This window comes from Desmodus rotundus, chromosome 13, assembly GCF_022682495.2.
Source record: "Desmodus rotundus isolate HL8 chromosome 13, HLdesRot8A.1, whole genome shotgun sequence".
NCBI lineage: Eukaryota > Metazoa > Chordata > Mammalia > Chiroptera > Phyllostomidae > Desmodus > Desmodus rotundus.
The window spans coordinates 8,441,861-8,455,506 of record NC_071399.1 but is presented as its reverse complement, the minus strand read 5'-3'; the positions used below and the strand labels follow the sequence as shown (position 1 = coordinate 8,455,506).

The 13,646-nt window shown below is 48.6% G+C and overlaps 1 protein-coding gene across 5 annotated transcripts in view; it reads left to right on the top strand.

Annotated features, from left to right (window-relative positions):
* Positions 1-13,646, top strand: part of IRF2 (interferon regulatory factor 2) — a 72,964-nt gene that overhangs the window by 25,172 nt on the left and 34,146 nt on the right. For all 5 annotated transcript variants that reach the window (XM_045197085.2, XM_024562843.4, XM_053916397.1 and 2 more), the window contains exon 2: positions 12,695-12,790. In XM_045197085.2, the coding sequence (XP_045053020.1) occupies positions 12,733-12,790 (58 nt within the window). In that variant the 5' untranslated portion in view covers positions 12,695-12,732. The remainder of the gene's footprint in view (positions 1-12,694; positions 12,791-13,646) is intronic.

Below are 13,646 nucleotides of genomic sequence, written 5' to 3'. Positions count from 1 at the left end.
CCCATGGCTCGTGCTCCTGCACCCCAGACGGGGCGAGCCCTCCTGCACATGAGCCTATTCACTCGGCTGGGGCCCTGACACCCCACTTTAGCCTGGTCTCCCTCCTGCATCTGTCTGCGCTGCCCCACATGGGCTTCAATACTCCACACACAGATGCTGCTGCCTCCTCCCCCCAAAGTGGACACCTTCTTTATGCCAGTCCCCCACATGGAGATGCCACCATCCCCCTCCCCTAACGCCTATGATGTTACGTCTGTCACGGCTGCCATAACAGAGTACCCGAAGTTGGAAATCACCATCTGGGCATGGTCGGTTCCCTCGGGGGACTGAGGGAGACTCCGCTCCATGCCTCTCCCCTCGAATCTGGGGCAGCCGGTGATCCTTGGCCTCCGTGCCTTGTAAATACGTCACTTCAGTCTCTGCTTCCATCTCCACGTGGCTTCTCTCTGTGTGTGTCCCTGTCCAAATGTCCCTCTTGGTGTCAGGACACCGGTCATGCTGGACTGAGGGCCCATTCTAATCCAGTAGGGCGCCATTTATACACAGTTTCCAACAAGGAAATGTGACCTATTTCCAACAAGGTCACATTCACAGGTTCCAGGTGGACATGAATTTGGGGGAACATGATTCAATCTGGTATATCTGCTTTGTGCAATTTGACTTAATGGGCTTTCAGACTAAGTTATTCATAAAGGGAGGGAAGGATGGAGGAAGGAAGGGTAAAAGGAAGCCTTCTCAGTTGTTTGGAGAAGAATGCTCCCTATTGCCATGTTGTCCTTATTTTCTAACCTAAAACGAGGGTACTCTGCTGGTATCAGCACTCTCGGAAATCTTAGGGCTTGGCGTGAACGCAGGGTGGCACTCGTTGGGGTGTCGCAGGACTTGACAGTCCCTCACGGGGACCGCACCTCTCAAGACACCCCGTGCTGTAAGAGCATTGCAGCCCATTACTCTGACTGTTCAGGAATCTTCCTCACCTGATACGCTGCTCCCTGGGGTAAGGGTGCCCAGCCCCCCAGCTGCCCGTTGTCCGTCCCATTCTAGGCGGTGCTGGCTGCCTCTGCGAGCTGGCTGCAACGGCTGCAGCGCTGTGTCATTAGCACTGTCCAAGCAGCGAGTACTGTGTCAGCACCCGGACTCAACGGCCGTGGGGAAGCCACCCCTGGCCCAGCAGGTCCTCGAAGGGTATTGCCCTGATGGTTGAAAAATGACCCCTATTCCCTGCTTTTTCTTCATGTATTAACTTGTATTATAATCTGGACTATACCAATTTATGTATTACTAATACAGAATACAAAAAACATATACATAGAGTATATAATTATATATATTCATTCTATATTAGCTCATATATTCTGAGCATTTTCCCTCACAAATGAAAGTCTTTTATAGTCTCGGTATTCCATTATTTGAATCTGCCACGTTGTATTTAATCATCTTCCTACTGTCTGGTATTTGGATTGATTAAAATGTTTGGCTGTTATAAGTAATGCTCCATTGAACATCTGTGACCATGACTTTGTGTCTGTGGAAGGCCTTGGCCCTGGCTGGGGCCCCTTCAGCACAGGATCCCAGGGAGGATGCTGGGTCAGACTGGGAGGCATGGGGCCTCAATCCCTCATTAAGTAGACCCCAGTTTGGCCTCAAAGGCCACAGGCTAAGTAAGGGCCTAAGATTCCTGTTTAAATCTGAGCTCTGCCACTCAGTACCTCTGTGGCCTTTGACAGGTTGTGCCTCAGTGTTTTCACCTGTAACATGGGGATTTCAGTAGCCCCTAACTGATAGGGCTGCTGTGAATCAAATGAACTAATGGTCATAATGAGCTTAGAACTTGCCCGATACCGTCGTGCACTTAATACTTATTGCTACTGTTCATGTCATTACGGCGTGTGTGCCCTGTACCTGCCAGCCCCTAGTGTGCGTGGGTCTGGACCAGGCTGAGAATTATTTGCACAGAAGTTCACCGACAGGACACCTTCCAAAAGGTGATTAAGCTTGAGGAGTGTGAGTCAGGCTTTTAAAAACCAGGCTTTCTCGAAATAGAACAGTTTCAGTGTCGGGTGGAGAACCGGCCTCTTCAGGAGCCCCACAGGGGTATTCGATGCAGATATTTTGTTTTTACAGAAACCTGACCCCTCGCTGTGATTTGCAAAGACGAGAACCAGCCTTGAAACTGGGACAGACGGTTCCTCATTCACGTTGGCCGCACTTCAGGTGCTCAGGAGTCACACGTGGCTAGTGGCTACCTTGTAGGGCTAGGGGGATAGAGAACATGTCCAGTGTTGCTGGATAGGGCTGGTCTGTGTTTATTGGGTGCCTGCTGGGTGCAAAGTACAAGACTACGTAGTTGACATATGTAGCAATATTAGATTTCCAGTAGGTTTGCAGCTGGATGGGAGCTTTTGTGTCCGTGGATTAAGGCACATGAAAATGACAGGGAGACAGCGTAAGATACATGTTAGAGGCGGTGTGTGTTTTGAATTCAAGGAAAGTTTTGTGCTGGCCATGGCAGGCTGGGGAAGAGATCGCATTGGAACAATATGTGAAGGGGTACTTCGCCATTTTCCTGAGCCTCAAGTACCTAATTGCCCACCCAACCCCTCTTTTTGGACACTGCAAAGATATTTCAAACTCAGTAGACCTGAAACGAATATGAGCGTTTCTCCTCTTCATCCTGCCCCGCACCCTGTTGCAGAGAGGCATCACTGCCCACCTTGATCGGGAGAAGGGAAAAGGAGGGCACAGAAGTCCAGATGGGTGTGAAGAGGGAAGGGCGTCAGAAAGTCGGGAAGAAGAGCCTGTGGCCTCTAGTTTTCTCTCTGAAGTTGGAGGGAAGACCACCTGCAGGGACTGAGGAGTGTGGGAGTGAGGGAGGGAGTGTGAGGGTGGGAGGGTCGGGAACCACTCCTGTGGGGACCAGGGTCAGGAGCTGATGAGGGAGAAGCAGGGAAGGCCCGCAGAGCCTGAAAATGCAGGAGGAAAGAGCCGTGGTCTTGGTGTAACGACTGGGTCTCATCTTGAATTGCTGCACAGGAGCCGTGAGAATGGGTCAGAGAGTGGGCCTTCCAGGGAGCGGGGCAGGGAAGCGGAGCCCGCTGGGCAGGGTGGACTGGAGGGTTGGGGTCTCTTGGGAAAGGGCACATCCTCCCAGATGTCACACGTCCCCTGGAGGGAGCACTGTCTCCTAGAGGGCCCGTTGGGTCAGCACAGTGCTGAACTCCAGTGCTATTTTGGTGTCTTTGGAGCACACATGTGGAGGCCAGATGTCCGTTTCAGGGTGCGCTGCAGCGCAGTCGCTACCAGAGGCTGACTCGCACGGTTTTGGGCACCAGAGTAGTTTGTGGTCAGAGCCAGGGTCATTTTGGTGAAGTAGCTATAGGATAACGTCTTCTAAACGCGTATAGAAAGCACAGCTAATGAGAAAAACTGGGAGCAGAATCGTGAATATGCAGAACTCTCATTTGGATGATTCCCAGTATGAGAAACTTGTTCTGCAGTATTTAAAGGCATTTTAGAATTTAATTAATTTTTTAAAGATTGTATTTATTTACTTTTAGAGAGAGGGGAAGGGAGGGAGAAAGAGAGGGGGAGAAACATCAGTCTGTTGGCTCTCACACATCCCCAGCTGGGTACTGGCCTGCAGCCCAGGCATGTGCCCTGAATGGGAATCAAACCAGTGACATTTCGGTTTGCAGGCTGGCACTCAGTCACTGAGCCACTCCAGCCAGGGCTACAGGCATTTTAGAATTTTAATTCCATACTCACCTATATCCATTCATAACGAAATCTATTCACCATTGGTCTCCCCGTTTCTCACGACCCAATGGGAGGTGTTTGTTAACCATGGAATCCGGAAGGCCACTGGGCGAGTGGGCACTGACGGCAGTGCTGTCCCAGCGATAACCAGAGTTTCCCTGGGACGCTCAGGCATTCCTGGTTCCTGGGCCTGGGAGATGCTTATTCAGTCGGCCCAGGGTAGGGCCACGGATTGTTTTTTAGTTCCCCAGGCAGTAACATTGCACGTGCAGTTTGGGGGTGCTGGTTTAGGTGAACAGAAGAGTATAACTGCGGATTATGATATATTTAGGGTAACTATTTCCAGCAATCCTGCCACATCACTCAAAGTTGGGTTCCTAAAAATTCCACACAGTGAGAGAATTCGTGCCCGAGTTGCTTAAAACCTCGAGGAAAATTGGGTTAGAGACTACCGTTCTTGAATGGACACGCGCGCGTCTTTTTAAAGGTTCAGTAAAAGAAAACGATACATGCATGAAAAAAGTGTCCCATCAGGGATGCGGCGGATATCGTACAATTGGTTTCCATCGCTTACTAGCTCTCCTGAAGTGGAATGAAATTTCTAAATTGGTTTTGCATCAGTGTGGGTAGTGTGCACACTGAGAGGTGTGCTTCCCTCCGTGTCCCTCGTGCCACCGGAATGTTCAGTGTCTTCCTGATTTCGTGACTTGGGCTCAGTGTTGATTTCGTCCTCCAGGGCCCCACGGGAGGGTGTCGTGATCTGAATACTGTAGGCAGAGAAGTGTTGAGCAGAGCCGACTGGGCACTTCCCAAAGCCCTCCCCAGTACACAGAGTGATATTATTGTATCTCAGCTCTGAACATGCTATTAATCTGCTCATACATTTCACTTCTGTCTGCCAGGAGTCAGTACAGTTCTGAGAGTTTGCTGCTTCTCCTCAGCTTTCCGCTTCCACTCACCACCCACATGCTCACACACATCTGCGTACACATCTGGCCAGCAGCTCAGCAGCGCACAATGCTTTTTATACTTTTTGACCACAGAGCCAGTATAATATAAATTTGAAACACAACTTTAATAAAACCATGCATGCTCTTGTTTGGGGGACTCTCAAAGTTTCCCGTCTGTATTCTCATACAGTAACATTAAAGTGCCGATCGTAATCCAATAAATTGATTTCATGACGTCCTGATGGGTTGCGACCTGAGGTTTGAAAACACTTATCTACAGGTTTGGGGCGTATTCTCCAGGGTCAGGCGATCTGGATTGGAATCCGGACTTCACCATTTAATAGCTCTGAAGCTTGGGAAGTAGCTTCCTCGCGTCCTCACCTGTAGGAGGGAGATGAGCTGCTATACCTCATATAGCCAGTTTGAGGGTTAAATGAAATAAGGCAGGGGAAGCACTTGGCCTAGTGCCTGATTCCTAGAAAACACTCGAATGAATGTGATGGTGGTGATGACAACGAGGGTGATGATTTTTTAATTTTCAACTCCCGTTACCTCTCAGTTCACATAATTTTTTGCTGAAAATCTTGCTTTTGCTAAAAAAAGGTACACAAAAACCAGTGGGAGGGGTGTAGGATGTCATGTAAGAGGAACGTGTGTTTTGGGAAGGATTTTATATCCTGGAAAAATTACTGCTGAAAGTTGCCACTACATCCCTCCAAGGGTATTGCCATTTGTGTTTTTCCCTGGTGCGTCCCCACAGCCTCGATCCTGGACCACAGCGGTAGCTTCTAGCTTATCTCCTTGCCTCCATTTGCCCCTGCATGAAGTGCTACTTGGCTTGTGATGGTGAAACGTGGGTATTCAGACATTTTTAGTAGTCTCTGTGAACAAGCTCAATCCCTAGCTGGGCATTTGAGACCTTCCAGAAAGATCTGGGTTCAAACCTTGGTTCCTCATCTAGGGGCTTGGACACATTTTTCTGGTTTTTTTTTTTTTTTTTTTTGGTTGTTGTTGTTCTTACCTCTTCAAGCTATACGTTCCCTCATCTCCAAGCTGGGGATGATAATACTGAACTGATTAGGGCTGTTGTGAAGCTTGGAGATGATTTATGTAAAATACCCAGTGTGCGCCTGTCTCGTGTACCAGGTGACTCTTTTGAAGCTCCACCCACATTGGCGCCTTTGTCGCGTGCTCTGCCCACCTCAGCACACACGTTCTCCTCCACCCCACTCTGGCCGCGTACACCGGCCTTCCCCCTGCCTCGCCCGCTTGCTTCCCTCTCTGCCCAGGCAGTTCCTCTCCATCCTATCAGCTCTTCACCACAAAGCTTTCCCTTACAGACCAGATCCATCCAGTAATATTTATGTATTCTTTATGAACTAGTTCGCTTAATTGGCAACTAATCATGCACTGCCATCTGATCTCTATTGCAGTCTTGTATTATTATAATTATAGGATTAGTTACCTTTATATGATTTATGTCTCATATCCCCAGTTACCTTGTTAATTCCCTGAGGGTAGTGATCGTGTTGTACACATCTTTGAATCCTTCCTCCATTGCACTTAGCACAGTTAAAAAATTGTTCTTTATTGATTTTAGAGGGAGGAAGGGGGAGAGAGGATGGGGGAGGGGGGAGAGAAACGTCACCTTGTTGTCCCTCTTCCTTATGCATTCCTTGGTTGTTTCTTGTATGCGCCCTGACTTGGGGGATTAAACGCACAGCCTTGGAGTATCAGGACAATGCTCCAACCGACTGAGCACCGAGCCAGGGCCACCGTTTTTCTTTTTTCTTTTGTAACAATTACATATTTAAGGAACATTTATTGACACGGATGACTGGATCCTGCAGCCAATACCTGCTGAAGGAGGAGAGGGCCGGGGGTCAGAGCTGTGAGAGCTTTCATGGACGAAAATAGGCGTGAGCTAGCTTCTGTCGGGAGGGCAGCCTTTCTGCAGGTGGGTAGGAGGGGCGGGCACGTGGCTGTGTAGGGAGGACCATTAGGCGGCAAGAACCCTCAAGGGTTTATTTGTAACAGATGCTGCAGGTGCGAGAGGCGGGGCCTAGCACTGCGGGGGGCCATCTTCTGCGGCGCAGACTCAGGCTTCAGCCCTGTGCTTAGCGGGCAAGTGCCCGTACCCTCACTTTCACTGGCGCCCAGTTTTGACCTACCTCCTATGACCCTGGGAGCATGACCTTCACTAAGGAGCTGTAGGGCTACTGGTGGAAAATCCTCTGAGATTTTCTTTGATGCCTTTATTTCCTCTTCATTCGTGAAGGAGATATTTGCTGAATACAAAGCTTTTGAGTAGCAGTTACTGTCGCAGTACTGTAAAGACATTTTTCCATTGTCTTCTGCCTTCCACCGTTTCTGCTGAGTAGTCATGGTAAGGCTCCTGGGTTGTACCAGAAGCTTCCCTCTCTCAGCCAAGGATTTCGCTACCTTAAATCCAGCAGGGATGTTTGGAAGTCCCTTGAACAGAACACTAACATGCTCTCAGAGGTATTTGAGGAAGGTTAGCATGTCAGTGGTAGGCAAAATCGAGAGGAAGTTAGGAAGGGGTCAGTGAGGACAGTGAAAAGGCCATCCTGACCACTTCCTGAAGTGAGATGGGTAGAGGGTTTCTGAGCTGGGCATTTCAGACAGACCCGAGTGAGTCAGGCTCCCTAAATTCCTGCCTCCCGGGGCTGTGTGAGTTAAATGAAAAGCTCATAGGAAACCCTGGTTTTAATGCCCAGCATATACAAGCACCTAATAAATAGTAGCCATTGCTATTACTCTACCAAGATCCAAGCCTCAGAGTTTTAGGTTAAAACTCGAGATCACTGTTAGTGCCACTATGCGGCTTTACGGAGAAGTGGGTCCCACCCTGAGAACCACAGTGATCCACTTGCATGCCTGTGCGCAGCGGCCCTGATGCCGGTAATGTCCTAATAGCTGCCACGTGCTGAATTGATTTATAGCACATGCCTGGTTTCAAAGATGATCCCGACCCCCGAACTCAAAGGTGGAACGATAGCTGATTTTAGAAAGCACCTTTCGTCAGGCTTGGGGGTAGATACTTCATGTTTTCAATTTATAGAATCATAAAATGTTAGCATTTCACTTTTAAAAACAACACAGTGCGCAAGATTAAAAGCTCACAAAAAAGATCAATTGGATAATGAGCCTTCACGTGATGAAAGGATCCCTAGAATCTTAGGTAACCTCCGAAGTTATCTTTATGAAGCCTCTCACTTTTCCAGCTGATCAGACTGTGGACTAGAAAGATTTAGTGACCGGCCAAGGACACACCATAGTAATGGCCAAGTCAGACTGGAACGCACATGCCCTGGTTTCTCGTGTATTTCGATTCTCTGTGTCTTTTCTACCCGGTTCCATGCCTTCTTCAGCTTTGTTCAAGTTTCATGTGGCTCGGGCATTGGTGCCTCTGAGAAACTTGCCTTCTAGAAAGACCAATCGATCATTTTGAATGCCATTGACGGAAGCTGGAAGACACACGCCGAGGAAGCCTCTTTACTCAATACTCAGTCCCTTGGCCCTCTGTGACTGTCCTCCCAGCCTTCTAATCTCTGGAAACATATTTTCAGTGCCAAGCTAAATGATGAGTTTCTGGCACTAGGCTCCATGTAGAAGTCTACCTTTGCTTTCTTTCACAGAACTACAAGTGCATACTCAAATTCTGCTCCCCACGAGCACCTGTGTCAAACTGCACCCTTTGTCCTGTGTGTCACATTCCGAGGCCACCGGCTGTTCATTCCCTGCTCAGTGTGGGAGGTGGGACCTGCTATACTTCCTGAAAAAGAGGAAGTGCGTTCATGTAACAGGGCTGGCTTTTCCTTGTGTGTCAGCAGGGGTGTCCTGGCTATTTAAAAAAAAAAAAAAAAAGAATCTGAAATAAGTGAAGCCTTTTTTTTTTTCACATATTTCGATAATTTATTCAACTTTTTAAATTCATCACTTATAGTTTTCTTTTTTAATTATATTGTATTGTTTATGCTATTAATAAGTGACGCCTTTTCACCAGAGTTTCCCTTTTCTGATGCGATGCTTGCTGTACTTGCTGTTCCTAAAAATCTGCTTATAATTAATGGCAGTCCTGCCTAAAGACCGAGAAGGAATTTTGCACGTGTGATTTCCATAGTCTTCTGGTTGGTAAGCGACACATTTTCGGGCCTGGCCGAGCTGCATCCTGGTTAGAAAGCGCAGTACGCACACAGGGGTTGGGCCAGCATGTAGACGATGCAGCCACGTCTGACGCTGACACTAGGCGGCCTGTCTGCCAGGGGGACCAGACTGTACACAGAAGAGCCAGGCAACTCGTAAAAATACAAGTTAGCCCACAGCCTTGCTCCTCAGTGTGCACCAAGGACCCAGGAGCGTGTTAATCACAAGGCTGACCCAGACTTGCAGAATTGAGATTTGTCCGCACATTAAAGTTGGTAAAGCACTGGTCTGGATTTTGTAACCAGCGCTTAAACCTTCACTGTTAATAAAATCCATCCTCTCTTTCATTCACCTAAGTTCCAGTTTCCTCTTCAGCCTCGGATGACAGGCAATATCCTAGGCGTGGTACTCCAGGCCCTGCAGGGCCTGCCTAGCTCTGGCTCCCTGTTCCTAAAGCCTTCTAGCAGCGGTTCCTTCTGCCCCGGAGCCTGAGCCGTGTCTTCCCCTCCTTCTCACAGCCTTGGGACGCTGAGTGCCGTCTGTGTTAGTTTCCACGGGCTGCCATAACAACAGAAATCAGTTCTCTTCGCAGTTCTGGAGGCCAGAGTCCAAAGTCAAAGTGTTGGTAGGGCTGTCCTCTCTCTCAAGCCTCTAGGAGAAGACCCTTCCTTGCCTCTTCAGCATCACTCCAGTGTCTGCCCCTGTCCTCACATGGCCATCGTCCCTCTTTGTTTGTGTCTTCACCTGGCACTTTCTGTGTGTGTCTCTGTCCAAATTTTCCTCTTCTTACAAGGACATTAGGTTCCTGGGAGCCTGTGTTCACAGCATTGTCATCCACCAACCAGTAGTCTTGTTTTATTTGCTTTCCGTAAAAATCTGCTTATTGAATAATGGTTGATTCAGTAACATTGAACTCACAGCCAACAACGCTGTAACTCATGCCTGCAGTACACGTGTGTTCTCCGTAAGGCGCCTGACAGCCTTCTTGTGCTTAGGGACACTGGTCCGCGCTTCACACTGACCATTCTTGCTGGTCATCTTAAACAGTAAAGTCACAACACAGAGCAGAAAAATGAGAGAAATGTTGCATGAACTAGACAGTGGAAAGGACACTTGTTTATACTGTGAGCTGACATAAGGCAGAATGTCATTTGTTGGTCCTCAGCTGGGAACGTGTGTGTTGGATGACCCAGATTTTCACCTCTCTGTGCACGTCTGCTCGTGAATGACATGAAAGCACCCCAAGTATTGATTGGGGCATTACAAGTAAATTTTAGTGAGCAGGTGACTTTGGGAATATGGAATCTGCAAATAATGAAGTTGACTGCAACTCCCCATGTAAGCTTTTGTTTTAAAGACAAAAGACTTTGAAGTATTTCAGGTGACCCTTTTTTCCTAAGTGGGTCATTTGTGGAAAAAATATGGGAGGAAATATCATATGATTGTAACGACACATTGGGAGCAGGGCCGTTTCCGTGTCCCTGTCGCTGTCCGTGTTGCTAAGTGTAGGGAGACCAGGACAGTAGTGGTCCCTAGCAGTTCTGCTTGTCCTGCTGTCCCCTCAGAAGAGCTCGTGACTACCGTAGCCACTCCTCCTGCTCCTCCCTCCACCTTCTTCACTGCTCTGGACCTATCTTTCCCCTCTCTGGGTCTGGAGATGTTGAGACAGGGCTGGCAGTCATCACCCTGTTGGGCAGAGCTCTTCTGGTGGTCAGTCACCCAGGGGAATCTGTGGCCAGCTTTCCCAGCGCTCCCAGAGCTCAGCTGTCACCCCTTGTCATTCTGTGAACAGGGCTCTTTGTGTGGGACGGTAATGGTCTGTCTTCCATTAGGCCAGGACTTCCAGATGGCAGGGAATGTCTTACCTTTTCCTGCTCCTGGAGTGTATTTCCTAGTAAATGGCTTGAGTAGGTGGATGAAGGAATGAGGGGAACTACTTGGGAACCACCGAGAGCAGCTGTATGTGGGGCTCCCGGTGGCCATTCCATGTCCTTTTGGACTGCCCTTGAAGTTCCTTTCACTCATCCGCAAAGGGGTGGATGGAGCCCACCTGCACTGGTAGCCCACCTTGGCTGGTCTTCAGAACTGGCCTGGTTCTGGTATTGAACGTCTCCTGGGTGGAAGGTAGCGTTTGGGCCCTGTAGGATCCTAAAAAGACCCACAAGAGGTGGAGTTCCTGTTCTCAAAGAGCTTCCCTTTGGTTAAGAAGGGAGAGTGCACACAGCTGAAAGTTTATCATTACGGTAAGAACAAAGACAACTTACAATAGCTTCCCTGAAGCCATGTTTGATTTTCAAGTGAGCAAGTGTGTAAGCTTGATGAGTCTCGTGGGAGCTGGAGGAGGAGGGATTCCTTCAGGCTGGCATGGTCTGGCAAGTCGTGTGGAGGAGGAGGGTAGCAGCTGGGCCTTGGAGGATGGGTAGGAATTGGCAAAGCCGGGGAAAGAGGGGCAGAAAGCTTGGTATGAGCAAGGAGCAGAAGGCATCTGCAGCAGTGAGCGCATCAGAACTGGGAGAGACGGACGAGGGAAAGGCGGGCTCTAGAATTTAGTTCTGGAATTTTATTAGGCCCGACAGGCGAAGAGCCCGGCCCCGCGAGGTTCACACAGTGATGCTTTCATTCAGACCTGGGCTGGGGGCAGGGCACGGAGGACGGAGGAAGTCCTTTGCGAGCTGCAAGAGGGAGTTAGTGAAACTCTTAGCCCGAATAGCATTCATCTGAATAGCATTTTCAGAGCTTTTTTTTTTTTTTTTTTTTTTTTTTTTTTTTGAGAGGAAATGAGTAAAAGAAAGAAGAGACAGCTAAGGGTAGAAAGGATTGTGCCATGCTGTCCACAGAGTCATAGGATGGAGGCTTGAATTGGCATTGTCTTGGCTTTTGAACCCAAATTGGCTTTTGAAATTTGTGTGTAAGTAGGATGAAGATGAGCATGGACAGTACTTTGTTAGTGATTCTACTCTAGATATATTTTGATGGGCGGGAAACACTGTTCTAGAATATATGTGGAAGGGGGGGCAAGCATTATGTGAGCTGGTAGAGAAAAGGTGTTTAGCCCATGAAACAATTTTCAGAGGGAAAGTAAGTTGAAGGAAAAGGGAGGACGCTCTGGGGTCAGAGTCAGGGAGGGTGGCAGTGAATGAGCGGACGCGTTTGCGTGAGAGCGAGGTTGAAGCCTAGCAAGATTCTGGTGAGCCCCGAGAGTAGATGGAATACCCAGGAGGGAATGCGATTTGGTGCGGGACCTTGCACCCAAGCGAACTGATTTCTTTAGAGCTTTAAAGTGGCAATATTGGGGGTTCGACGCATTTCTGTAACCCAGACACCCCAAGGAATGAACTGGTTACAGTGCATCTCTCCCACAATGGTTTGCACTGTCCACCCTGGTCCCTGGAGGGTCCCACCCACTGCGTGGCAGAGCGCTGGCGCTCTAAGCGCCTGGGGCATTGGAGGTGTTTGCTGTGAACACAGCCTGGTTGGGAGGGGTAAGACCTAACTTTAGGCAAGGCCACCGGGAGGTGGCTGAGCCCTCTGGGTAGCTAAGTCCCCGCGAGTCCCGCCGCCGTCCCTGGGACCCTGCTGAGAGGCTTGGGCTGCCGCAGTGCTGCCCCACGGAGCCCGGAGCCCGACTGCTTGACTGCTCAAGCTGGGCAGGTGGGTGCCCCCGGGGCAGAGCCCCTCCTATGCCCCCGCCCCAGCCCCCACAGACACATAAGGAAGGGTGATGAGGAAGGGGTTGGTAGAAGAAGGTCGGGCCAGAGTGTAGAACAGTGTGGACAGGACAGTCAGCGACAGACGTGCCTGATGTGACTTTCTCTCTGCAGAGGGGCACCATGCCGGTGGAAAGGATGCGCATGCGCCCATGGCTGGAGGAACAGATAAACTCCAACACGATACCAGGGTTGAAGTGGCTGAACAAGGTGAGTACGATGGGTGTGTGTGTGTGTGTGTGTCTGTCTCTGTGTGTGTTCCTTATAAAGCATGTGCATGTGGATCTGAAAATACAGTTGTTATGTGTTCAGAATCTTCCACTTGTTAATTCCCCCTCATCCCCCAAAAGTCAACCAAGCCAAAGTGATTGTAAGAAGGTAATTATAATAAAGATTTTTATCGTCATATCAGACCATAGCCTCCCACTGACTCACGGTTTCAGCTCACCGGTGGTATTTTGGATGACTGTTTATGGGAAGATTCTTGCTGTATTTTTCTTACCCTCTCCCTTTTCTCTAAATTCCTTGCTTGCTCCTCCTGGCTTTGTGGGATTAGAGGACGTGGGGACCCTAGGGAGTGGGGAGTGGAGCATATGAATGGTTTTCCAATATGCATTTTTTTGAAGAAAACTTTGGTTTTGTCTTTTAAAAAGTTTTCTCTTAAAATGTTTTTTCATTTTTCTTTTTCTTTTTGAATTACAGCTGAATTTCAATATTATTTTAGTTTCAGGTGTACAGCATAGTGATTTTAAAATGTCTTCTCTTTATCTTTATTTTGAAACCTTGTTTGTGTGCCTACCTGTTCTAAAAAAGCAGCATTGTATCATTCCTCCCCATCCCCCCATATAAACATAAACACTCCTTACTTTATCCAGCTCAAACTCTCAATTTAATTGATCCTACCTGGTAGGGGTGAATAAGGAAGACAGTACCCCTAAAAATAAAGAACACCTGAAATTATGTAGCTACAATGTAGAAAAGCAGCTAAATGTGACAGATCATGCCTTCCTTCAAAGGGCCCAAGCGAGTTTTCTTCCCCACTACCAGGAATGCAGCAGTTCTGAGC